This window comes from Manis pentadactyla, chromosome 7 (assembly GCF_030020395.1).
Source record: "Manis pentadactyla isolate mManPen7 chromosome 7, mManPen7.hap1, whole genome shotgun sequence".
Taxonomy (NCBI): domain Eukaryota; kingdom Metazoa; phylum Chordata; class Mammalia; order Pholidota; family Manidae; genus Manis; species Manis pentadactyla.
Window position 1 is genome coordinate 78,554,293 of NC_080025.1, and position 27,856 is coordinate 78,582,148.

Sequence of the window (27,856 nt, forward strand, 5' to 3'; positions counted from 1 at the left end):
CTGCTTCCATTTTATGATCTCTTTGACAGATTAATGATACACACAAATTCTTTGACACGCCTGCAACTGAAAAGTGAGGTGCAGGGCCCTCCCCTCAAGATTTTCTGAATTCATAAAATGCAGTGGTGCTCCTCAAGCTCGAAGGCAGAGCCTCAGAGACCAGTAGCTTTCTCCTCCTGCCACTTGGAACACTTGCTCTTAAACCTTGAGCTTCTGCATAATAAATCTGACCACCCCACTGGAGTGTCTACTCGAAAGGTCCTGAGCACATGGAGGGAGAAAGTGGCCGGCTAAGGCGTGCCTTCTAGTGTCTCCACCAAAGTAGCAGATGTATGAGCGAATCCCTCCTGGACAGTCTGGACAAGTTCAGCCATCAGCTGATTACCACTGAGGCACCATGTGAAGCTGAGCCCCTGTCCAAATCCTTTACTCATTGTTGATGGACTAAGAAATGATTATTTGGTTTAGCAACTACCTTTAGGGAATACCTCCATTCTCCCATTCTCTACTTAGCCTATTCCAATACAGCTTGTGTTCCTTTGACTCAAAACTGTAGAATTTGCTCTTATTAAACCAACCATAACATCCGTATTATCAAATCCATAGGTTACTTTTCTGCTGTAATCAGACTCAACTTGTAACCACATTGGGCACAGATCACTACTCCTTTCTTTTCAAATACTTTCTTCTCTTGAATTATCCCACCCACCCAATCCCCAATTTTTCTCCAAACTTCTGGGGCTTCCTTACAGGGTTCTCCTGTCCCTATTTCAAAGGGATGGAGCCCTAGGTCTAATACCACATACCTTCCCTTTCTCCATTCTCCCTCGAGGTGGTCCTGTCAGTTCCAAAAGATTTAAATACCATCAGTCTGTGGTGTTCCCAAAATGTGCACATCCTCTTACTCAAGCCTCTGACTATAGCTCTAACAAATCATCCTTGATCTTTCTAGCTAAAGTATCACACCTACCTCCAGCAGCCTTTGACACAATCTCATTTTTTTCATTCGTGGTTGCTGAAATTGTCTTTTAATTTACTTATGCATTCAAGGCCTGTTGCTGCCCAATGAAACATAAGCCCCGAGGTCAGGTGTTCTGTCTTGTTCCCCACTATTACACCACAGCATAGAACAGTCTGGCAAAGAGTTGTCCCTTATTAGACATTTAATAACTGGATGGCTGGTATGCACTCACTTTGTGCTCACTGACAGGCTGCCTGGTTGACATCCCCACTGGGATGTCTAATAGTCTCTCTGTGTCCAAAGCAGAACTCTTGATTCCCGCACCCCAACGTTCTGTCCTCCAAGCTCTTCACACTTCAATAAACGGCACAACTACCATCAAATTTCTCAAAACCAAAAATCTAGATATCTTCATTCACCCATCTCTTTCTCTCATACACCCTTGTACCAAATCCATTAGTCCCATAAGCTCACATTACTCAGATTACATCAAAGCCTAGTGTTTAAAAACACTTATTATCTCGTAGTTTCTGTGAATCAGGAATCTGGAATATTCATCTTCTCCTGCCCTTGGATATGGAAGTTTCACATTCTCAGGCCTTTGGATTCTAGGACTCATACTAGTAGCCCCCTCATTTCTTAGGCCTTCAAACTGGACTGAATTATACCACCAGCTTTCCTGGGTCTCCAGCTTGCAGATAGCATATTGTCACATATCTGAGCCTCCAAAATTATGTGAGCCGTTCCATGATAAATCTTGTCCTATTTATCTATATATGCGCTATTTGTTCTGTTTCTCTGGAGAACCCTAATACAGTCTCATCTGAAGGCTCAACTGGGATGCAGTGGAGGAGGTGAAATCAGCTTCCATGATCACCCAGATAGTTCTTGGCAGACTTCAGGCACTTGCCACATGGGCCTCTCCACAGAGCTGCAGCATAATAAGGTAGCTGGCTTTCCCCAGGGTGAGCAACCTAACAGAGCAGAAGACCATGCTCCACAGTGGAAGCCACTATCTTTTAATACCCTAACTACAGAAGGGCCATCCCTTAACTTCTGCCACATTCTATTTGCTAGAAGCAAACAACTAACTCCATTTTATTTAAGGGAAGAGGAGTTAAGCTCCACCTCTTGAAGGGAAGCATTTCAGAAAATGTGTAGACATATCTTTAAAACCACCACAATTTCCAAATAAATCTTGAATCAGCCCCCTTCTGTCCATTTCTACTGCCATTACACTGATCCAGGCTATTTCATAGGCTCAAGCAATCTCTTCACTCTTCTCTCTGTAACTATCTGATCTATTCTTCTCACTGCAGCTAGAGTAAATTTTTTAGCACAGAAATCAGATCATGTGATTTTCTTGCTTAAAACCTACCTTTCATGGCTTCTCATTTTGCTTTCTCATCATGGCCTAAAAGGCTCCCCAAGTTCTGGCCCATGCTAATCATCTGACCTGATTTCTTACCATTCACTCAGCCTAATGTTCCAGCAATGGTAACCTTCTTATCTTTATGTAAACAGGCCAAGTTCATTGCACATCATCATTTTTGCCTGTGCAACTTTTCCTGAAATGCTCTCCTCACCCCTTACCTGTTCCCTGACCACTCCATGAGTCTCTCTTTCTTGTCATTTAGGTCTTAGATGAAATGTTATTTCTCCTGAGAGGGCTGCAATCTAAGGTAGACTTCCCTTACAGCCTCAGTCCACCACAAGTCACTAAGCCCCCAGAGCTGATATGAAATTGTCAGCACCAGGACAGGGATACAGGTTGTTAGAACAGTAAGACTTCACCATGATCCAGCAAGTAGGGGGTGATCATCCACATGGCAGAGTCTCCAGGACTCATCCCCCGCACAGGGCCCAGCTCATGTGACCGATTAACGATGTGTTACACTGGCTGTTAAGGACTCTCATCCCTGCCTTCGCAGTGAAATCTTGCTTACCTGTTTATTTGTATGCAGCTTCCTCACTAGCATGTAAACTTGAGAGGCACAGACCTTGACTACTTTCAATTCCTTGAACATTTTCTGGCACACAGTAGGTGTTCAAAAATTTGGAAAAGGAATGAAAAAATGGCAAGAGATGCGGGATAAAGGAGGAGGAGCAGTAATTAGAGGATGACTTAGGGAATAGACAAGAGATGACACTCCCTCCTCCTCTGCCTCAGGTAACTTACTGATTTATTTATTGTATAAGTTATACAATATACAAATACCCTATCCAACTTGTTTTTTCTACCCTGTGAGATCTTAATGCAGTGGTTATTAACTTTTTTTAAGAAAACCAATCAACTTCGAGATGGATGAATGTAGTAAGCCCCCTCCTTGGATTCATACATACACAGAACTCACAGTCCATGTTGGTGGTCTCATATGCCCGCCCCTGAAGCCCATGATGGTCAAAGGCAGACATTAAGAATCCTTGTCTGAAAAAAAAGTGAAAGCTCTTGAGTAATTAATTGCAGCCAAAGGGCTATCAATTACTTTGAAATGGCCTACTATTATAGAACTCATACCCTGGGCCTTTGCACAAACTTAAAGAGAAAGATCCATTGTATGGAATGTTATTCAGTCATAAAAAAATTAATGGGTTCCACTACATGCCACATACAACATAGATGCAAATATGTGCAAGAAGCCTGGCACAGAAGGGCACAGACGGAGTGCTCCCATTTCTACGTAACAGCTAGAATAGGCAAACACCCAGAGACACAAAGCAGATTAGGAGTTATCAGGGGCTGGGGGGAGAGGGCAATGTGGAGGAACAGCTTAATCCTTTCTGAGTGGTGAAAATATTCTGGCACTATATAGTGATGATGGTTGCACAATGTTGGACTATATTAAATACCACTGAAACGCATTCTTTAAAAAGGTTAAAATAGTAAATTTTATGTTATGTGGATTTTACAATAAAAAACTTAGAGAAGACAAAGATTCAAAAGTTGGCTTTCAAAAATACTAATAAAATTTATAAACACCTAGTAAGACTGACAGAGAGAGACACTGAGATGAGCAATTCTAAATATGAGTGGTGAAGAAGAGACTATCACTACAGATACTAAACATATTTTTTAAAAGCATATTATGAACTAGTTTATTCCACTAAATTTGCAAACTTAAGGGAAAGAGTGAATTCCTAAACTCACCAAAAAATACACAAGAAGAAACAGAATATCTCAATATTTTTGTATTTATTAAAGAATTTTAATCCATGATTTAAAATCTTCAGTCCTAGGTAGCTTCACAGTGAGTTCTTCCATTTACTAAACTTTACACAAACTCCTTCACAGAATAAAAAACTGTTTCTCATCTCTTACCACAAAACCTGTAAAGTTAGTTTGAAAACAAAAGCTGACAAATTATTTATCAGAAAGGAAAATTAAAACCAAAGACCAATATTTATCATGAACATGGATATGAATATCTTAGACAAAGTATTAGCCAATTGTATCCACAATATATAAACAGAAAATATATTATGACCAAGTATGGTATAAACTCAGTATACATGTTGGCTTTTAAGCTATAAACCAATCATATAATTAATAGAATTAGGGAGAAAAACAAAATGATCCTCTCAATAGACACAGAAAAAATACTTTTAAAAATTCAATACTCATTTATGATTTTTAAAAAATTCAGTAAATTAGAAATACAATGAACATTTCTTAGATAAAGAACAGCTATGAAGGGTAAAAAGCTGTAGCAAACATCATATCTGATAAGAAATTAGAAGCTTTTCCTGATAATTGAGAATGAGACATGGAAACTTGCTATTATCACATGTACTCAATATTAAACTAGAGATAAAAATAAATAAAAGATACCAAGACTGGAAAAGAAAATGAAGCAGTCATCACATATAACATGAAGAGTATCTATACAATCCAAAAGCTTTTACAGATAAACTATTAAAGTTTTAATGTGTGAATGTACCAAGGCAGCTAGCCCACTACAGGGTCATATGCAGAACTACTCCTTTTCATATTGAAACAGATAATTAGAAAAAGGAAATTTAAAAATATATTATCTACAGTAGCATCAAAACTGCCAAATTCTTGGGCTCTACAAAAGATATATGGCAATTCTACATAGAAAACAATAAAATTTTACTGACAGAAACTAAAGATCTAAATACATATGCCAACTTCAGTTACTGGAAGACTCAAAATTTAATGATGTCCATTATCTGCAAGTCATGTATACATTCAATGTAATCCCAATTAAACTCCCAGCAAAGTTTTGTAGTAATTGATGAGCTGATTCTAAATTTAAGTGGAAGTTCAGAGAATGAAGGATAGCATAAACATTTTGAGAAAAATAAATTTGGAGGATGTTAGTACCTATAATCAAGACTTACTATAAATATAATAATTAAAACAGTGTGATGTTGATACAGTGACTGACAAATAATTTTGTGGAGCAGAAAAAAGAGTGTAGATATAAACCCACACATATATGGTCACCTTATTTATGTCAAAGTGCCACTGTGATGCCTTGGGGAAAGAATTTTCCTTTCAATGAGTAATGTATTGGTGGTATATATGTGACCACACATAAATCTTGATACCTACTCAGAGGATACCCTAAAATATATTTCCATATAGATGATACATCTAACTGTGGAAAATAAAACAATAAATATTTATAAGATAACAAAGGAGCATATTTCATAACCTATGCAAAAGTTTCTTACACAGGATATACAAAGCCACATCCATAAAGGAAAATACTGATAAACTGGACTTCATTAAAATTGTAAATTTTCTGTTCATCAAAATACATGCTTGAGAAAGTGAAAAGCCTCACCCAAAAGTGGAAAAATACATTTTCAATACACATGTCTACAAAGGACTCATACCCGCAAATCAGTAAGAAAAATAATGTCAGCACATTTTAAATGGCCAAAAAGTTGAATGTTCATTGCATAAAAGAAGACTCCAAAAAGCCAGTAAGCACAGGAAAACATGTTTAATTCCATTAGTCACCTTGAAATTGCAAATAAAAATTACAATGATATATTCCTGTGCACCCGTAAGAATAGTTAAACATTTTTTTAAAAAAGGAAGAAGAGAAAACATGTAACTATTAAATGTTGGCAAGGAAATGGAGCAAACAGAACTCTCAGCCTTATTAGTGGGAGAGTATGTTGGCACAGCTACTTTGGAAAACTGCTTGCCAGTGTCTATTAACATTGTGCATATGTATGCCCTATTATTCAGTAATTCCAATTCTGCATATTATACATACCCACAGAAATGTTACATATGTGCATTAAAATGCATTGTACAAGACAGTTTATTGCAGCTTAGCTCATAATACTTTAAAAACCTGGCTATAACATAAATGTCTATCAGTAGTAGAATGGATAAATTAATCATAGTAGACACATAAAATGAAATACTAGACACCACAAATGAAAAAGATCAATTACTGCAGCATACTACAGAGGCTATCCATGTTGGTTTGTATCACTCAAGGTACATGTCCATTGCAGGCTGGCTGCAGCTCTGCTTTCCATCAGCACCAATCCAGGATCCAGCCTAGGCATTCTAGAACACTACCAGTTTGGGGGCAGAGGAAACACATCCTAGCTCTTAAAATTTCTACCTGGAAGTGACACGTTACTTCTACCAACATTTCATTGGCCAAAATCAATCATATGGCCGCTCTTGAGTTCAACAGCACAGAGATGTGTCATCAGCACACGGAGAACAGCACACCATGAAAAGAACCAGGGTATTTGGGAAACAGTTATCCAACCCACTACCGAAGTCGAGAAAGTGAGTATATGGCTTTTCTTGAACAAAGAGAAGCCAGGTTGAATGTCTGTGTCTATTTCCTCAGAAGTAGAAGCTGAGAGAGGATTTCAGAAGGACATGATTTAATGAGTGTTCATCAGGAAAAACCCTGGAAAGAAGGATTTTTCATATGAATGGATTCTAGAGAAAATAGTATTTTCCAAAGATTTTGAGTTTACATTCCACCCACAATCTTCAGATTCACTACAGAAGCCACTATCATTTCTGTACTGGAAATTGTTAACAGTTCACAAAATGCTTCTTCTGCCCTTCATTTAGGTTTTACTTCTCAGTGGAATCAAAGATGTTCACCAGTTAGTTGTTAGAAACTACAGAGCTCCTCTGGATGACAAAGCCTGGGACTTGGTGAGCACAATTTTGTGGTAAATACTCATTTCACCATTTTCCTAAGTCATCCCTGATGGACTGCACTTTTTCTGCTTTATCTGTTTTAGAGAGTATCAGACTAAAGTGTGTTAAGTTTCCACTATATTCTCTGCTCCTACTTAAGCCTTTTCCTTTTGGTTTTCCTCAATTGGATGACTTTCCCTTAACTGGGCTGATTATGGTGATCTACATCTCCAGTAAGCTGCTGTTCTGAACAAACTCATTGCATGGCAAAAATGAGTTTTGGCAAAAAAAAGGCAAGGTAAGTGATTTGTTTTCCTGCTGCAATATTATTACAAATAATATGAACACAAGTGTGTCAATAATGCTGAGTGTGCATACAGGTCCATTTCTGTGGTGTGGTAAAGATACTAAATAGCACCTTCTGCTTCTTTTCCAATATCCTTTGGGTGCAGTATTTTAAAATCCTGGTTACATGTTAGAATTGTGTAGGGAGAGTTTATAAAAACTTGTGCCTGAGCCCTACCTGGCAGGGAGGTGGGTGGACTCCACTCTTCCTGCCCCTCAGAGGTAGAAATTAGAACTTACGTTTCCCCAGCTCTCTTGAAACCACAGTACAGGATGCCATTTTGTGTCTGTAAATTAGAAGGCTTGAGCAAGACCACAGCTTGAAACTGAGAAGAGGCAGTATCGCAAGCATCTGTTTTCCTAGAGCGGACCTTGGCTGCAGAAGTGGCTCTGAAACTTACATGTCTTAAGCTGCCTTGAGTTCTGCGTCTTACCTATAGTGGCCGCAACTGTCTACCCTCCTTCCACTGAAGCATGAGGTCATCCCCACCTCCCAATCAACACTTGGCAATGAAGCCTTTTAATTTTTGCTAGTCTAAGAGGTATAAAGTAATTTAATAGTGCCGTTTTAATTGACACTTCTCTGATTACAAAAGATTCTGAGCATTTTTCATGCCCTTCATTTTTTCTCCTTTTCTGTATATTGCCTTTTCACACCATTTGCCTCTTATTCCTTGGGGTTACCACCTCCACTTTGTTAGTCCCAAGAGTTCCCCAATATATTCTACCTACTAATACCTTCTCAGTTTAACATTGCGAATATTTCTCATTCTGTTATTTGTCTATTATCTTTGTCAGTGCTGTCCTTCCCTAAGAGGAAATCCTTAACTTTGGTGACTCAAATTCAGTTGAGACTTGGGGTTTCTTGTCTTAGGGTTTGTATTTTTGAAATTTTATTTCAGAAGTCCTTTCCTACCCTTAAGTCTTAAAGGTACTCTCCTACATCATCTTCTCTTAACTCTAAAGATTATAGACCCTTGTTTGGTTGTTTCTCAGTGATGTTAGGTAAGACATAGCTTTATTTCTATCAGTAACATGAGTCCATTCTCCCAAGGCCATCTCCTAAACAAACATCCTTTCCCTATTAATTGGTACTGCTAACTTCATCTTACATTAATTCCTCAAAGAAAAATATATCTGAGATCTTTATTCTGTTCCATTGATCTCTTTGTTTTTTCTTTCACAAATACTTAAGTGTTTTTATTATTAGATCTATCTCTGCCATTCACTTTTATTTTTTGAAGTTGACTTAGCTCTTCCATATGCATGAAAAATCTATTGTGAGATATATCATATATACATAACAATGTATCAAAAACCATATATACAGTTGTAGAATAATTATAAAAGAAATATAAATATGAATTACCATTCAGGTAAGGAAATGTACTATTACCAGCACCTTAGACGCTTCTCCATGTATCTTTCTTTCCCTGATCACAATTCCCTCCTTCTCTAGGTCAACCACTACCTTAACTTTTTTGATAATCATTGCCTCCCTGTTCTAACTTAACCACCTGTACATGCATCGTCAAACATCATGTTTAATTTTGACTCTTTTGGAATTCCCACCAAACAAAATCATACTACATGTATTCATTTTTTAAAAATATGGAACACTTCATGAATTTGCATGTCAACCTTGCACAAGGCCATGCTAATCTTCTCTGTGTCATTCTAGTTTTGGTATATGTGCTGCCAAAGTGAGCACTACATGGATTCATTTTTGTTTCATGTAGTTCAACTTTATTTAAGAAATTCATCCCTGTTGTTGCATGTTGTTCTAGTTGTGGTATACATCACTGTATAGCATTTCATTGTATGAACTTACTACAATTTATCCATCCACTTCAACTTTCTTAACACTTGATGGTCTCTAGCTTTTAGTCTCTTTTAATGTGAAATTTTAAAATTACTAACTCAATTTTCTTAATACCTACAGAATTATAAGGATTTCCAAACTTTTTTGAGTCAGTTAAAGGAACTATGGTAGAAGTGTCTAGCTATCTATCCAAATCCCTCCTTTCTGGGCACAAGGCTTCCAGCTAAACTAAATTACCCAGTCTCCTTTCCAATTAGGTGAGCCACAGAATTGTACTCTTATTAAAAGAACATCAATGGCAGTGGTTTGTGCTGTTTCTAGGCTGAGCCTGGAGACATTTGGTGTGCGTCCTCACACTCTGTGTCCCATTTGCTTCGGACAGAATCCAGGATGATGACTGATCATGAAGATGGTGATGCTCCACAGAACACATGCTACTGTGTGAAAACTGCTGGAATGCAAGGATCAGAATTTTCGTGTGATCTGTTTCAGAACAGTCAGCTGACATCTCTTACATGAAAGAGGTTATAAATACATTTTTAAATTTAGCAAGTACTTATACAACAGTGGCATGTAACAAGCACTGTTCTAAGTTTTACATGTGCTCTTAATCCCCTTACTAACCCTCAGTGGTAGTTACTATTATTGCTTCAATTTTAAAGATCTGAAAACTGAGACTCAGAGAAAGTCAAAGTTCCATAGTTAGTAAATGGCTGAACTGGGATTCAGATCCAGAGAACTGGGCTCTCTGATCTATGCTCTTATCCACTGTGATGTACTACATTTTAGCAATGTCTATATTCTCTAAGTTGCCATATTTGAGGTCACTTTGTTAACAGCAGCTTAGTGTGACCTTAAAAATATAGAAATTTGAACTTGGAAGTAGGGTTCTATGAAGTGACCTTAAACATGTGGTTAGACTAGAGTTGAGTAAACAGATATCACAGGCTATAAAACTGGAGACCCCTGAAATGTCCTCACCAAAAATATATAATTAAACCATTTCCTGAAGTAACTTAAAAGATTGGCCATTTACCCAGACAGCAACCAAATGTTGATGTGTATTGCTTGTTCCTTGATGATTTTTGTAGAGGGTGGTAAAGAAAATTATGTGCTCAGGTAGGAACTAGCAGGCATAAAGCAGAAGACTAAGAGAAGGTGTAGAAATTTGGTCTGTGCCCCAACAGCAGGAGGCAAGATTGCTACAGCTCTTGGCCTTCCCCAAATGCCAATCAGTTAGGAAAGCCCAGGGACCTAGCACCATGGAAGACTATATTCATGGGGCTGCCTCTTCTTACCCATCATTCCGATGGCCTAAAAGGAGACAGTACTTAAATGAGGGAGAGAGAAATGGATAGATGTAGAAACCAGGAAATAAATTTGGCTTAAAAACTGCTCCAAAAAGAAATCTGAGTTTTGCTGTTGGCACAGGGCACTGGCTGGAAACAAAAGCCACAGAAGCCTATCGAATTTCTAAGATACTCACCTTTCAGAAGCAACAAAAAACCCGTCCTGAAAGTGTCCTCAGATTCTCAAGCCTATGCCTGTAGGAGGCTACTAAAATCATGTAGTCTTTCCAAAGACCACTGTACGGATGTGGCCTTAAGCATAATGCACTAGGAAGAATTTCCAAAGGGCAAAGTTTGGATCCACAGAGGACATGGGAAATTACATCACTGCCAAGCCCAGAAGCTTCTCAATCCCTCTCTGGAGGAATAATGAAGCACTGACTGCATAATGTATCCCATTCCACCTTTCTTTTCCTAGGCATGTTTATTATAGTTGTTCTGCTCGTACTTGACCATTGTAATTGAATGTGTTGGTGCAGGGTGTTGGGTATGGTCAATAATTTTATTTTTCAGACTGCCACATGCAACCACATCTAACCTAATGCAGAAGTCAAGCATCACCCAAAGATCTGTGCTTTGAGCTGCATGCAAAAATGGGATGGAACTTCGGGTTATATTCCTTGGTGAGGAATTCAAAGTGTAAGAGAAGAGTGCAGATGGGTTTTTGGTGGCCAAAGGGTGGACTGTGACACAGACTACAAATTGTTTACTGAACTTTATTATTTCTTTTTCCTTGCACATGTTTCTCTAGTCATATTACATCACTTATTTTTCCTTGCAGTTAGTTAGGTGTGGCCTTGTGGTTAGTTTTTACTATTGGTAAGGGAATGGAAGTAATGACTCCCATTTCTGGTCCTGGGCCTTAAGACATTGGTTATTTCTCCTTGAGACCCTCTGTCCTCTTTCTCTTTCCCTTCCTTCTCCAGTCTGATGACACATAGAGATGGTAGTGACCTAGTTTCTATCATGCAGATGTGCAATAGTGCAATAACATGATGAAGCCACTTGCTGCTCAAGATCCACTCTCTGTGCAACTTCCCATTGCTCTGTGTCCTGGAGGCTTTATGGGCTTCATTAATAGTCCCTTGTCTTCTGGCTTTTAGTGTGGAGGGGAGTTAAGATATTTATCCTCTCTGCTCTCTCTCTCTGCTCTCTCTCTGCTGAGGTGTCACGGGTTGGCTGCCTCCTTCTACCAATGAACACAGCATTTATTGGGAGAGGCTCCACTTTATCTCTCCTCTTTTGATTCTAGTAACTGTTTCCACATCTTGTTCCTTCATACATTGGGTTTGAAAGACACCATGGCCTTCTCTGCACCCCATCTCTCTCACTCATTGCCAGCACTAGAGTTTTGTACTGTGTTTTGTTAGTTTCCCTTAAACTTCTGACCATAGTGTAAAGAGTCCCCTTAAAGAACTTCCCTCAATAGCCCTGTTTGAGGGTGCCTTCTCTTCCCTGCAAGATCCTGACCAGTGATGTCTCTGAATGGCCCCCTAAAGGGAAGCTGTCCCATCAGATACTTTCCTGAGAACTGGAAAGTGAAAGAGTAATGATCATTCAATTTTATAGTTTAGGCTTACCCTAATAGAGTGCTATATTTTTTCTAGGTGGTTGTTCTTTTAATAAAGTTTCAAATTTATTGGCATAAAGTGGTTCATCACCTCCTCTTTTTATCTCTCTTAGCATCTATACATCTTATTTTTCATTTCTGACATTGCATCATTGAGCCATTCTTTATCTTGATTAAGTCTCACAAGATGTGTATTAGTTTCTATTAATCTTTTAAAAGAATGAACTTTTGGCCTTTGTTGAATCTGTATGTTATAGTAGTTTTCTGTTTCATTAGCTGATTAAATACCATAACACGTAACTCCAGAACTTAGCATCTAAGATAATCAGAAATTTTTACGATGATGCACAGTTTTTGTGAGCAGGGTAGAAATGGCAATGTGTTTATTTTACGTAGTGTGGGTAAAATTTCAATATTTCCAGAATCTCTTGCTTGGCTTTAGTGTATCTCCATATCAATAAGTGTTTCCAAGGGGAAGAGAGAAGTAGTCCATCTCCATAATAATAGGTAATTACTTGGGCTAGTGAGGGCATATCTGGACCAGAGAGGTTGGGTGGGATCCCTTCTTCTGCAGCTGGGTTGTGAGAGACACGGGAGAGCAGAAGTGGACTGCTTGTAAGAAATTAATGGCTTTCTCCCACTTTATTTCTCCCTTTGACTGAATTCGATTTCAAAGGTATTTTGCCCAGGGATTCCTCCCCACCCCAGAGTTACAAAAGGGAGACAGTGAATCATCAAAAGGCAGCATTTATTGTTGTGGGTATTTCCCACAAAAAAATATTGTTGCAATATTTCCAGAATCTCCTGTCTGGCCTTAGTTCATCTCCATATCAATAATTATTTCCAAGGGGTGGAGAGAAGTAGTTCATCTCCATATCAATAGGTAATTACAAGTGGGAGCATGGGCATATCTGGATGGGTGAGGTTGAGTGGGGCCTCTTCTTCTGCAGCATTGTTTGTAAGAAATAAGCAGGTTTCTCACACTTTATTTCTCCCTTTGACTGATTTTGGTTTCAAAGGTACTTTATACCAGGATTTTCCTCCCAGAGTTACAATTGTGAGGGATGTGGCTCAAAATAATCCCATAAAGATAGGGAGTGCCTACAGGAAGGGGAACCCTAAAGCCTTGTGACTTTCCTAGGCCTACCCATCCTCCATACCTCTCTGGTGGTTTGATCATGCAGTCTTTCATAACTTGGCCTGGGGAGAAGGCAGGGTAGGCGGGTCCTCAGGAACCCACCGGTGAGACAGGGACTGTGAGATTAGGCAGAGTAGGGTGAGGGCCTCCCAGAGAAAAAGCAGAGCAAGATAATTACAGTCAGAACAATGTAGCAATGTGCAAAGAGGTCACTATCGAAACTCTGTGATAAGCATTACGCAACGTCAGAGTCACACTAATTCTCTAGGGTAAAGATACCAGACTAGGAATATAGACATCTTCAGTGAAATCAGTTAAAACTCAAAAGGCCAGGAGCAACTTGGCCTGGAATGTTTGAGTGTTCTGCAAATAAAGAGAAGTGTCTCAGCATAACCTGTGACTTCACTGTAAAATTTACCTTAGCCTGCTAAAAGGCCCAGCTTATTTTAACTGTACATATGTACTATATTTCCTTCTCTGATCCTAATCAAGTAACCTGCAACCTAGGAAAAGGATTAATTTAGTAAGCAAGCCCAACTATAAACAGCCCAAGAAGTTAAGAAGTAAGATTCTTAACTTACTTCAGCAAACAGGCAAAAACCCAGCCCACCTTGGGGGCAGGGTAGGCAATCTTAATTGACATGCTCCCAGAGAGAAACTGCTATCTTGAGAAAGAATCAGAGCTGAAAATCTCCTCTGTTACTCATCAAGAATGAGCATTCTGAGACCACTCGACAAGTCTGCACCCCTAACCCTTTACCCTCATTCCTGAAAATCCTCAACCAAGCATAAAACCCCTAGACAATGAGCCAACCACAGACTCTCTTGTCCCCTCCTGGCATGAGCCGGGAGCTCTGTCCTCTCACTTTATCTCTAAATAAAAGCCTGTACCTTGCTCTCCTACCTTGAGTGTTTGTGAAGCTCATTCTTCAGCTTCGTAAACAAGAACCCCGGCATCACCAGCATCTAAATGCCTTTAGCTTTCCCGTCTCTCACTCTCCATGTTCTCTCCCCTAGTCTGGTAAACATTATCCAACCTAATGGGTGTAATGCTTAGGGATAGAAAGAAAGAAACACTATTATATATTTTTTAACTGATTGTATACATGCTCTTAGTTATTATTTTTTCCTGTGTTATCCTGATGATTAGGCTTTTGATATTTAAACTCTGAGAACTGAAAATCACATTCTGCTTTGTCATTCCTCCCCTGAAGCAATGGAAACTACAACTTTACTGTATAAATGAGAAAGACTCACAAGGGCCAAATAGTACAACTTTACTCTGCCCCAAAACTTTTCCCCAAAACTTGTATCTAACTGAGCAAAATTTTTTAGAAAATTAAGAGGCCTCACCAATTCCGCATTCCCAGAAGGGGAAAAAAAAAACCCCATAACTTGACAATAAAAGTCACAAAAGGATAAGGGGGTGGGGTGCTTGAGCATTCTGCTTCTCGTTAATGACTTGCTAAAGGGTGTCCTGGTTTTTGATCAAGAAAGGGACACTTTAATTCATTCTCATGAAACAAAGGTTGAAGTGGTCCTTAAGACAGGACTTCAAGCCAGAACTGTGTTATTTACTTCTGACTCCTTAGGGTCATGTCTATGGGACAATGCTTAACAACTATTTATTGAATTAAGCAAAAAAGCAAGTTTAAAGCAATTGGAGGTCAAGAACCCTGAGGTTCCATCTTATGGTTCAGGGCCAAGCTTTACCATACTTCAGAGATGAATAACACCATAAATAAAGAAACACCTATTTCAGAGAAACAGATCAGCCCTACCCTACCCTAGAGTAGCTAATGAGGCCTTTCTCTGTAAGATTTTCCAGAACCTGGTTTCTTTCATGTCTGTACTGAGGAGAACGCAAATTTCAGGGGGCTTTAAGCAGTCTCATGATACCAATTCTTGCTTTTATCTGTGGGCTGGGCACTTGACTGACAGTTTGTGCCTTGCACTATTAGAGGACAAGGGGAATGGTAAATATTTGAACATTAGCTTTTCTCCTGGTCTGGACTGGAGGAGGTAATTTTGCCACAGTTACCAAGGTTGGTGTTTGTCATTTACTTACAGTTTCACTTATCACATAATTAGGGGTTCATTTTTACCAAACATGTAGACCTACTGGGATACCTGTAGTCAGAGCACACAGTACAGAGCTTTGTGAAATACGGTGCCTATAAGAAGTTGTCTGTGGTATACAGAAGCCACAGAGCTGCCCTGCAGCACAAAACCATTATTGGCATACTCAGTGCTTATCCTGGGCTTCTCAGACAAAACATTCTGGATGCGAAGTACCTGTGGAGAGATTATCTGTTAGTATACTATATATGGGTGATGGTTTCCTTCCCAAATGCTCCAAGGCTAATATGCCTCTCAGTAATCAATAAGGTAAAATCTGTATATCTTCAATCATTTTTTTTTCCTTCTGGTTTTAATGATATCTATGTAGTCAAGTGGACTATTTATCCTGCATTAGTCAAATTCCTCAACAGGTGGTTTGCACAGTTTTGATATCTCAGGCATTTCCTCCAGGAGAAGGTGAGAACTGGTGGATGCTCTTATTTAATTCTTGAGTGAGCCATGTTCCTCTGTGGGAAGGGTCTTGCCTGTGACTGGGCTGATGGCATGGAGACAGTGGTGGGGCGGGGTAACAGGATGAAATGATGCAGGGCCACTCGGTTAGGGAGCCAACCCAACATCGTGATCAGTAGGGTGTTAATTGTCACAGCTAGAGCCCCCTCACATCTACAAAGTGGCTGGGAAGCTTAAAGAGTGGGATTCAATCTGACATCACTGGCTAGTACTGTTGTTGATCCCCAGGATTAACACATTTTCATTTGTTAATCAGTAAATACACAAGTGCTCAGGTTTCCCAATAGCCTTGCTGAAGTTCATTCAAACAGGACACGATAAGAATTAAAGAAAACCAATTAGAAATTCATGAGTCATGAGTCAATATTGACATCTCTTAGAGTTCAGCTGAGTTTTTTTTGTTTGTTTTCTTTTTTAATCTTAATGAAGATCGTACAACTTCATCTCAGGTTTATTATATGAAAATATTCAAGCTTAGAACTACGTAGAAAACATTAACTGCAACCAAAAGTAAAAGATATCAGTAATTGTAAAGAAGTCTTATCTAAAATAAACAAATGATTAAACTTGAAAATAGAGACATGAAAAATATTTTAAACAATTTTCAAATCATCTTATGGGCTGTATTTTCATTCTCTTGAAGGGATGTTCTCGGGCATTTGTAGAAAACTTCTATGTATCACTGTTGGGGGTACATATATGAGGCAAGGCTAGCTGGTTAGCTTAGGGTAACAATTCTAGGTTCAGGCTGGAATTTTGTTTCTTTTTACAGTTTTTGGTTTTGTTTTTTTTTTAAGAAACTGTGACCAATATGCTAAAAAGAGAAACAAATATATACATATTTTTTAACTGTAAAATACCAATATTGGAAGCAGAAATAACTTTATGTTCACTGGGCCAATTGCCAGGGTAGGATTTGAACCTTAATTTCCCAATTCCCCAAGCTTAGATTCAAATGTTCTATTTTTCTTCAAACCTTACATTCTCATGAGGCTTATCCTGATCTCTGTATTAAGAGGTCCATTCCCCTATTCACAGCAATCCTAATCTCCTTAATTATACTTTTTCCCCATAGAAATTACCACCTTCAAGAAATAATTACTTATTTCTTATGCTTATTGTTCATTGCCTGTGTCCCCTCCCTAAGAGCAGGAATCTTTGTATGTTTTGTTTTCTCATATATCCTAAGCATTAGAACAAAGTCTGGCACATTATAAGTGCTCAATAAATTTTGTGAATGAAGTTCTCAGAGCATATGTGCCAAGAATTTATATTATATTTAAATTAACTAGAGATGCTTTTATACTTAAACACAATGCTATAGGAAATGCAATGCTTTATGCTATTGTTTTTAATACCACATAAAATTCAGTGGTTGGTTCTTTGAGAAAATAAACAAAATAGATAAACCCCTAGCCAGACTTATCAAGAAGAAAAGAGAGTGTACGCACATAAACAGAATCAGAAATGAGAAAGGAAAATCACTATAAAAAATTATTAGAGAATACTATGAAAAATTATATGCTAACAAATTGGATAACCTAGAAGAAATGGTCAACCTTCTAGAAAAATACAGCCTTCCAAGACTGACCCAGGAAGAAACGAAAATCTGAACAGACCAATTACCAGCAATGAAGTTGAACCGGTAATCAAAAAACTACCTAAGAACAAAATCCCTGGCCCAGATGGCCTCACCACTGAATTTTATCAAACATTTAGAGAAGACTCAATACCATCCTCATTAAAGTTTTCCAAGAAGTAGAAGAGGAGGGAATACTTGCAAACTCATTCTATGAGACCAGCATCACTCTAATACCAAAACCAGACAAAGACACGACCAAAAAAAAAAATTACGGACCAATATCCCTGATGAACATAAATGCAAAAATACCCAACAAAATATTAGCAAACCAAATTCAGAAATACATGCAAAAGATCATCCATCATGATCAAGGGGGATTTATCACACAGATGCAAGGATGGTACAATATTTGAAAATCCATCAACAACATATACCACATAAACAAAAAGAACAAAAATCACATGATCATCTCCATAGTTGCTGAAAAGCATTTGACAAAATTCAACATCTATTCATGATAAAAACTCAACAAAATGGGTATAGAAGGCAAGTACCACAACATAATAAAGGCCATATATGACAAACCACAACCAACATTATACTTAACAGCGAGAAGCTGAAAGCTTTTCCTTTAAGATTGGGAACAAGACAAGGATGCCCACTCTCCTCACTTTTATTCAACATATTCTGGAGGTCCTCGCCATGGCAATCAGACAACACAAAAAAATAAAAGGCATCCAGACTGATAAGGAAGAAGTTAAACTGTCACTGTTTGCAGATGACATGATATTGTACATAAAAAACCCTGAAGAATCCGCTCCAAAACTATTAGAACTAATAACTGAATTCAGCAAAGTTGCAGGATACCAAATCAATACACAGAAATCTGTTGCATTCCTACATACTAATGATGAACTAGCAGAAAGAGAAATCAGGAAAACAATTGCATTTATGATTGCATCAGAAAGAATAAAATACCTAGGAATAAATCTAACCAAGGATGTGAAAGACCTATATCTTGAAAACTACAAGACACTCATGAAAGAAATTAAAGAAGACACCAATAAATTGAAACAGATCTCATGCTCATGGATAGAGAGATTTAATATTAGCACAATGGCCATCCTGCCTATAGCAATCTACAAATTCAATGCAATCACTATCAAAATGCCAAGAGCATTCTTCGATGAACTATAACAAATTGTCCTAAAATTCATATGGAACCAAAAAAGACCCTGAATAGCCAAACAATCCTGAGAAGGAAGAACAAAGCTGGAGGTATTATATTCCCTAATGCCAAGCTCTACTACAAAGCTACAGTAATCAAAATAATTTGGTACTGGCACAAGAACAGACCCATAAATCAGTGAAACATAATAGAGAGACCAGATATAAACCCACACATATATAGCCAATTAATATACAATAAAGGAGCCATGGATATACAATGGGGAAATGACAACCTCATCAACAACTGGTGTTGGCAAAACTGGACAGCTACATGTAAGAGAATGAAACTGGATTATTGTCTAACTCCATACACAAAAGTAAACTTGAAATGGATCAAAGACCTGAATGTAAGTCATGAAACCATAAAATTCATGGGAAGAATAATCTCTTGAATTTAAACATAAGGAACTTTTTCCTGAACACATCTCCTCAGGCAAGGGAAACAAAGGTAAAATGAACAAATAGGGCTACATTAACTTAAAAAGCTTCTGTACAGCAAAGGATACCATCATCAGAACAAAAGGGCATCCTATAGTATGGGAGGATATATTTGTAAACCACTTATCTGATAAGGGGTTAACATCCAAAATATATAAAGAGCTCACACGCCTCAAAACCCAAAAAACAAATGACCTAATTAAAAAATGGGTGGAGGATCTGAACAGACACTTCTCCCAAGAAGAAATTCAGATGGCCAACAGGCACATGAAAAGATGCTCCACATTGCTAATTGTCAGGGAAATGCAAATTAAAACCATGATGAGATATCACCTCATACCAGTTAGGATGGCCAATATCCAGAAGACAAGGAACAGCAAATGCTGGTGAGGATGTGGAGAAAGGGGAACCCTCCTACACTGCTGGTGGGAATGTAAATTAGTTCAACCATTGTGGAAAGCAATATGTGGGTTCCTCAAAAAACTAAAAATAAAAACACCATTTGACTCAGGAATTCCACTCCTAGGAATTTACTGAAGAAAACAAGATCCCTGATTGAAAAAGACATATACACCCCTAAGTTTATTGCAACTGTTTACAATAGCCAAGATATAGAAGCAACCTAAGTGTCCATCAATAGATGAATGGATAAAGAAGAGATAATACATATACTCAATGGTATATTATTCAGCCATAAAAAGAAAACACATCCTACCATTTGCAACAGTGTGGTAGGAGCTAGAGGTGGTTATGCTTAGTGAAATAAGCCAGGAAGAGAAAGACAAGTACCCAGTGATTTCCCTCATTTGTGGAGTATAACAACAAAGCAAAACTGAAAGAACAAAACAGCAGTAGACTCACAGACTCCAAGCTAGCAGTTACCAAAGGGAAGGCATTGGGGAGGGTGGGTTGGGAGGTAGGGAAAATAGGATTAAGGGGCATTATAATTAGTGCACACAATATAGGTAGGTCACAGGGAATGCAGTACAGCATGGAGAAGACAAGTAAGGGTTCTATAGCATCTTACTACACTGATGGACAGTTATTTCAATGTAGTGTGGACAGGATTTGATAATATGGGTGAATGTTGAAACCTCAATGTTGCTCAGGTGTAACCTTCACAAGATTGTATATCAATGATACCTTAATTTTAAAAATTTCAATTGCATAAGCTATTGTTTTAGCAGAGATTTTTAATAAGACAAATACAATCCTTAAGATCAGACTTTCCTAAACACTATTATATATATTAGAACCTGCTGGCAAAAACTAATTTTGATTTGAGACTACAGTCATTTAAACCCTTTCATCTGAACTTCATGTCAGATAGTATGAAAGAAAATGGTTCGATATATGATTCTTCCTTTGTCTAACTTCAGGGCCTGCTCAGAGCCTACATTCTGATTGGATCTATGATATGGCAATCTCAGCCAATGTGAAAAATCAGGCTAATATTTTCCCATTATTCCCAATAGCAAGTATAGCCCTTGTCAGGACGTGCTATGTTGTCTAGCACTGATGTTAAATTGGCACTAAAAGAATTAATGGGCTATGTATCCTTATCCTGTCAAATCTCTACTCTTTCCATATGTAGAATTTGTTCAGTTCTGGAAAATCACATATGACCTACTAAATTCTACCAAGTCACCTCAGGAGTTTGTTCTTGCAGCTTCATCTGTGAGCCCAGAAAAGTATAGGAACTTACTTCTGACCCTGGAGGATCCTCAGGGTTATAGATCAGCAGCTTCACAGCATTGGGATGGCATCCTGCCAAAATATCTCCGGTGTCGGGATCAACACTTAGGTTGTCTGGTAAGGTGCCCAACTGGATTACCTTCCAACAAAGAGGAAGCAGTGAAAACATTGTTGTGACTTTCTTCCCTACCTTCCCCCCCTCCCATCAGCCCCTTCTGGATCCTGAAATCAGTATTTCTAAGGGGCTTGCTGCTGAGTTTTAGAAGAACAAGCACAATTTCGCTAACATTCTTCTAAAATAGTCATGTTTCCCTCATTCAAGAAGCACATTTCATATGTCAAGTGTGGGAGCTAATGTCAGAGGCCATGTTGTGTGGGAAAGCCAGGGTTCTCTTACCTTCAGTTGAGTTAAATCCCAGTTATCATGTATCTTCATTATATGAATGTTCTTAGCCAGTACATCAGCTACATAGATATACCTTTGAAGCAAATAGCGTGTGCATTTAAGCAAGTAGTAATGAGATACATTAACTTATATTTTGGAGAAGAGGGATAAAAATCCACAGTAGTTCAATGTGACACTGCAATGCCTTTCTAAGTCACAGTAGAAGATAATGGAGTAATATTTTTAATATTCTTGAAGTGCTTTAAACAAGCTTTGAAAATGAGATGTGGCTATAAAGTAATGAAATCGGTGTTTCTAAATGACACAGTCTTGTTACTTAGGAATCATGATTTACTCTTTAAATTGAATGGAGGTAAGTGGATTCTTATAAAGCCGAAAGTGTCTATACTTCTAAAACTAGTGCTTGAAAAGGAATGTCAGATGACCAGGAAGCTCCACAACTGCTTTTAAAAAGAGAAGACCACTTAGAGTTGTTTTCACAGGATCATCTCCATTTATTATTCAAATTTACATGTCAACATACATCATACGTTTTTTAAAAAAACCTTCAATTTTTCAACACTTTGAAAGAGTGTTTCTCATAAAATTTCAACTGCACAAAATAGTGTGTTCTCTGAAAAGTCTGCCATAATATATCAATAAGTCTGAAACTTATATAATCACAGTACGCAAACTAAGTTGGGCCTCCTTCTAAAATAAGCACCTTTGTTTAAATCAACTTAGTAGAAGTAGTTAAGACCTTCTAGCCTCATAAGGGACAGAAGTATTATGCATTTATTATCATTTTTAGTGTATTAGGTAAATTTCATAAAAATTTAGAAGCAAGAGACAGATATCCTTGAGTCTAAACCCCTTATTTTATTGTGGCAAGCCTGAAGCACAAGGGGGCAAATGGTTTGCTTGAGATCACACATTTAGTGTGAACCCTGGCCATGCATGCTTCCTCTACACATACCCTGACTACTTAAGACTAAGGAAGTAACCACATCTTAAGGAAAGGAGTCCCCTAAACTGTGAAAACAAAGGATTGAAAAATCATGAAAGTACTTACTTCTTGTCTTGTGAGACTGTGATCCCATTGGCTGAACTAAATCCTTCAGCCACCACTTTGACCTCTCCTGGACTGTAGAAAAGCACGTAGGTCCAGTGAAGATCCATCAACACCTCTAAGAATCCCAAGAAGAAGTTGGTAAAATAGTGGTCTCTGGTGGCATAGAACTGCTCTGGTCCTAGCACCACAATGTCATTCACACTAAATTGAAAAAGAATAAAAGAGAGAGAGGGGGAATAAAAACCCAAAGAGTATTTAAATATCCTGATTGTGGTCAAAATCGCTAAATTTCAAGGACCACTTTGTTCATCAGTTTGAAAAAGTACACATGAACTAGTATGGATTAAAGAATTCCACAGAAAGGATATGACTTTTCATTGCCCTGATGCCTTCTCTTTTAGCCATTTGTTATTTTCTCACTCTTCTCTTCCACAGAAGTCAGCAAACCCGAAGAAATATACAAATAAACCTCAACTCCAAATCTGTTGACTTGTAAATGTTAATAATGGTTATCTGTGGTGGCCATATGTAGTTCACCTATAGTTTGGGTTCCCTTCCTTCTAGAATTAGGCTTCTCCATGCCCTTGATGTTACGTTCAGCTGTGTAACTTGTCTTGGCCAATGACATGAAAAGACACGTGTGACTTCCAGATGGAAGACTCTAAGAACCACTGGGTGATCGTTATGCTTTCCTCACCCTTCCACAGTGACCAGCAACTTTTCTGATTATAAGGAGCATAGTTCTCCCAGGGCCCTACATGAGAACAATATAAAACTGAGCCTCTGAATCATCTATATTGGCTATGTAGCATGAATGAGAAAACAAAATTTTGAGGAGTTGAGCCACTAAAAATGTTAGCATTTTTCTTTGCTGTTTTTATATCACAACCTAGTCTATGCTGACCTTTATATTTACTCTGAGTAGGTGGTATTATGAATGCTGTTCTTTCTTACTTGTTATTTTACACCATTAAAAATTTTAAATGAGGCAAGTGTTACTCTTGTAACAGTAAAAAGCAATAAAGTCACTTCTATTTGGAAAAGAAAAACAGTGCCAATGACCTGAAAAGAAAATGTAGAAAAAGATTAAACATTCTTAGATTAAATTTAGGAACGAAAAATTTGGATGAATCAGGAAAATCTTTGAGGTTTTGATGTACAATCACCCTCCCAGGGTCACTAGACTACATCTTTTGGATCTTGGCTTAAGCAATTCTTCCTCCCAAAAGCATTGCCTGACACCGTAGGTTAAGTTGAATTTCCTCACAGCTTATTTCCACAGCACTTTGTTCTACCCATTGAAATGTCTGGTTAATGTGTGCATCAGGTCACCTCTCAAGGTCCTCCTTAGATCCTCAAAGCCTCACCTGCCCTGTTCCCGCTGCCAGTACTTCAAGCAGCTCTGCAGGCATTCTGACACTAGGGCCCACAGTGTGGCCTGACAGTGCCCCACCCTGGGACTGCTATGGGCTTCCCTGTTGACATCAAAGGACGGGGTATGGCCAGACGTGACTTGCACTTGCACAACCAGGAGTGGGCAGGAGTTAACATCCCTTGAGGCAAACCTCTGACTAATGGGAGATAGGGCTGGCGGAGAAACTTCTCCTTTTCTTATCTTGACCAGATTTTTTTGAAATGAGGTTTATGCTGTTTATTGGAGGATGATCCCAAGATTCAAGCTGAGAGCTGCACTTAGCCCTGGATGGTTTGACAAAGCGTTTGCTGTAGATAGACTCTCCCGTGTGAGAGCTCTAGGGCTGCCATAACAAGGTACCATGAACTGGGTGGCTTAAGACAACAGAAGTGTATTGACTGACAGTTCTCAAGGCTAGAAGTCTCAAATCAATGTGTTGACAAAGCCTTGCTTCCTCTGAAGCGTCTATGGGAGGATTCTTCCTTGCCACTTCCAGCTTCTGGGAGTCCCAGGCACCCCCTGGTTTGTAGATACATGATTTCAATCTCACTCTCCATCTTCACAAGCAATCTCCCCGTGTGTCTGTCTGTCTTCTTTTAAGGACATCTGTCATGTTGGATTAAGGGCCCACTCTGTTCCAGTGTGACCTCATTTAACTAATTACATCTATAATGTTCCCATTTCCAAATAAGATCATGTTCTGAGGTGTCAGCGTCAAATTTTCCACGTATCTTTTTGAAAGGACACAGATATATATATTTCCCTGCCTCAGGCTGGTCTCTTCTATGTCTGGGATAGTAGAACAACTGTGCATAGAGTTTTCTCTCTGGCTGTGCTGTCTGAGGAGCTCTCCCCACGGGGTGGGATGTTACTGCGTTTGATCCGCACAGGACCTGTGAGGTAAGTGAGGCCAGCGAGAGAATCCCCATTGTGCTGAGGAAGCGGAATCACAGGCTAAGCGATTTGCCCCTATCTCTCCTTCCCTCTGTGGCCATCCCAGTGCCCACTGTGCCTCGGAACTCAGCACAGTAAGTCATGGGAAGAGGTCAAGAAATTCAACTTCTTTTACTTCTTCTGCCCTCTGCTTTTTGCCTCCAGTCTCAGGGGAGAAATTCATGCATGATGTTGGGAATAGGAGCCCAGGAGAGAAAATGAGCTTCCTGTACTTTTCCTATTCTTTTATCCCATGGGAAGATTAACCTCTACTGTTTGAGAACCAGTCATTCAGTGTTGAGTACATTTTATAAAAGACTAATTCTTCACTGTTTGTTACACCTTGAAAGAGGCAGCCTCCACTAAAAATCTTACTATTTTTCTCCCCACGGTAAGAAAGACATTCAACACTGTGCGAGACCAGCTTTGGATGCAGTTGGATCTAGGCTTACACTCTGACTGGTTCTGCCACCTACAGATTATGTAATTTTGTTAAGTGCCTAAACCCCAAACTTCTCTAAGTCTCAATTTACACATGGCTATTACTAAAGGCTGGATTGAGAATTAAATGAGATGAATTTTGGCATAGTGCCTGGCACAGTCTAATTTTAACAAAAGTGGATTCTACTTCAAAGCTTTGCTGGAACAAAGCAATGTCCCATCTGGAGGCAGGTGGTAACAGCCAGTGAGGGTGGCTCTCAGAATACAACCCACTAGGACATTTCAAAAAGGGTGTAGGTATTCCATGTAAAGAGAACCTGATAGTGGGTATTGCAATGTTGTGGTATGGGGGGTGGAATTAGAGCCGAAAATCTGACTGAGCACCTTTGTAGGATTAAAATGCTTTCCAAAGGTTGGAGAATATAAACATATTCAGTACTGAATATGGCAGTTTCTAGTGAGGTGCTGGGTAGTGTCACTATACGAACCTTTATTCGGCTTTAGAAAAAGTGTTACAAAAGTTTAAGAAAGCCTGCTAAACAAAGAAAACAAAGCACACAGCAGAGGTGAAAAATAAGGAGAAGTGCAAAATACCTTAATTCCATACCTCTTGAGAAGTTCGTGTTTTATGGTTTTCAGATGTACCAGTGAATGCTGTTGTTCCTCAAATTTAAATATCTCCACAGTGGACTTCATGTGGGGATGATTCACAACGTAAAGATACACATTATGGTCTAAAGTGGGAAAAAGGCATAATTTCCAAGAAGTTTACCTCTATTGCAACTCTTTATAGACTTGGTGTAAAATTTAGTCTATTCTTCTCATACATCTTGCATAGGATCCCACTGTCCACCTGATAGGTAAGTCAATAAATGCCAGAATCCCCAATTTCTTGAGAAAATCAAGGCTCAGGAGGTGAATGAAGCATCAGGGACTTCACCACCACTAAGTCCCAGAGGCAATTCCAGATGTTTCTGCCATAGCCTCTTCAGCCTCACCTGCCTACCTTCTCTAACAGGAAGCTCCAGAACTACAATGTGCACAAACATCGAGGCAATTTCCCAGAATGGTCCTTCAACAAGAGAAGTGGGTGAAAGCAAGCAAAGCTTTGCTGATATTTCTTTTCTGTGAGAACTGCCTACATTGCAACACACATTTGAGAAATGTCAGGGCTATGTAAACATCTTAAAATGAGCAACATTTTCCAGCTAGAGAATCAACTTTCACAGCTAGTTAACTCCCTGAGATTGCAATACCACCACTTAGTGAATTCAGCAGACACAGAATGTAAATAGGAATTCAAGAAAAAAGACTAGCCGATTCTAGGAAATATCATTGCCAAGAACTGTTCACCTGCTTTCATATTGGAATGTGAACTGCTATGAACAGGATCGAGGTTGGTAATCTGGCTTCTCAGGGCACTGTTTTTGATTTGTCAGGACCTCTACATCAGATGAGCTCTGGAGTTTGAAAGAGCCCAGGCCCCCTGTAGGACTTGCTCTGCATTCATCTCCTTTCCTCCTCTTAATGGGGTCTTTTTGCAATCATGCTGTGGGGAAACATGAGCTGAGATACAGGCACCTTTACACAAATTGAGGAAAGTTGCTCTCACAGATGAATCTTTCTTTTGTTCTGACCTCCAGGGCCTGGGGCTTGGCAAGCTGTAACCAAGCTGGATCTTAGCCCCCATTACCACTAGGCCCTTCAGCCAGACACTCTGCCAAATGCAGGTGAACAAAACATGTGCTGTCATGGCTTTACCTCTTCGTTAGGCCACTATTGGACCTCATCGTCCACATGAAAGATGCTTGGTGAGAATACTTTTGTTCTCTATCTTCTCACTCCATTATAATTTATGTGTAATATTTTAGCCTTATGAATTAAATACATGATTAAGGGAGGTGACTAATAAGTAAAATAAAGTATTAATCATACTTCACTTCCAAAAGCCTGATTATATGCCTGAGCGTTAATCTGTAAACTGATCCCATTTCAATGAAGAAAAACCAAAACTAAAACCAGCTACCCTGGGGGAAAAAAAGCAAACCTACCTCTAACCCATGCAATAAAATAGCTCTAGGTTAATCTAATCACTTATCACACTTCCTCCATTGGAGCATCATATGTTGGGCATCAGGCAAAACAGTGGTGACTCTTGAGTTATTTAAATAGACCCTGGAGCCCTAATTTCACCTGAGTAAAGGACATAAGATTAACAGTATGACCACCTGGGCTCTACTTCTGGAACTGCTATTTACTACTGAAAAAAGTGATGTCACACTTCACTACATTTCTCTAAACTCCATTTTTCCATCTTTAAAAGTGAGTATTAAATCTGTCCTGCCTGTTCTCATAGGGTTCATTCATTTATTTATGTAACACATGTTCATACAGCACCTATTATGCAGGTGATACTGTTCTAGACTCTAGGAATCCAGCAATGAGCATGTCACACATGCTTTTATGGTGATTATATTCTAGAGAAAACATAAAGGAAATAATTAGTAAATAAAAGAATAGTGGAGGGTGGTAAAGATGCCTTCTTCATTGAGTGGCACCTGCTTGAAGAGTGATGGTTAAGCTTGGATCTAAAGATGAGATGGAGCTCACTGTACAGCAGTAGTGGGAGAAAGAAAGGAAGGTTGATGTCATTTAACATTAATAAAAAAAAATGAATTGCCATTTTGAGGAGCACTAAAAAAAAGAAGTATATGAGAAGAAATTTAACAAGGTTC

At 38.8% G+C, this 27,856-nt stretch overlaps 1 protein-coding gene and 1 non-coding gene across 3 annotated transcripts in view; both read right to left on the reverse strand.

Moving 5' to 3' along the window:
• Window positions 1-5,919: 5,919 nt before the first annotated feature.
• PON3 (paraoxonase 3) overlaps window positions 5,920-27,856 on the reverse strand; it is a 36,525-nt gene continuing 14,588 nt past the window's right edge. For both annotated transcript variants that reach the window (XM_057504536.1, XM_036894555.2), the window contains exons 5-9: window positions 25,729-25,855; window positions 22,334-22,534; window positions 21,274-21,355; window positions 20,887-21,015; window positions 5,920-15,634 (exon numbers count right to left, since the gene is read on the reverse strand). In XM_057504536.1, the coding sequence (XP_057360519.1) occupies window positions 15,476-15,634; window positions 20,887-21,015; window positions 21,274-21,355; window positions 22,334-22,534; window positions 25,729-25,855 (698 nt within the window). In that variant the 3' untranslated portion in view covers window positions 5,920-15,475. The remainder of the gene's footprint in view (window positions 15,635-20,886; window positions 21,016-21,273; window positions 21,356-22,333; window positions 22,535-25,728; window positions 25,856-27,856) is intronic.
• LOC118917109 (U6 spliceosomal RNA) lies at window positions 9,066-9,171 on the reverse strand. The gene has a single exon (XR_005026677.1). It is a non-coding gene; the product is annotated as a U6 spliceosomal RNA (small nuclear RNA).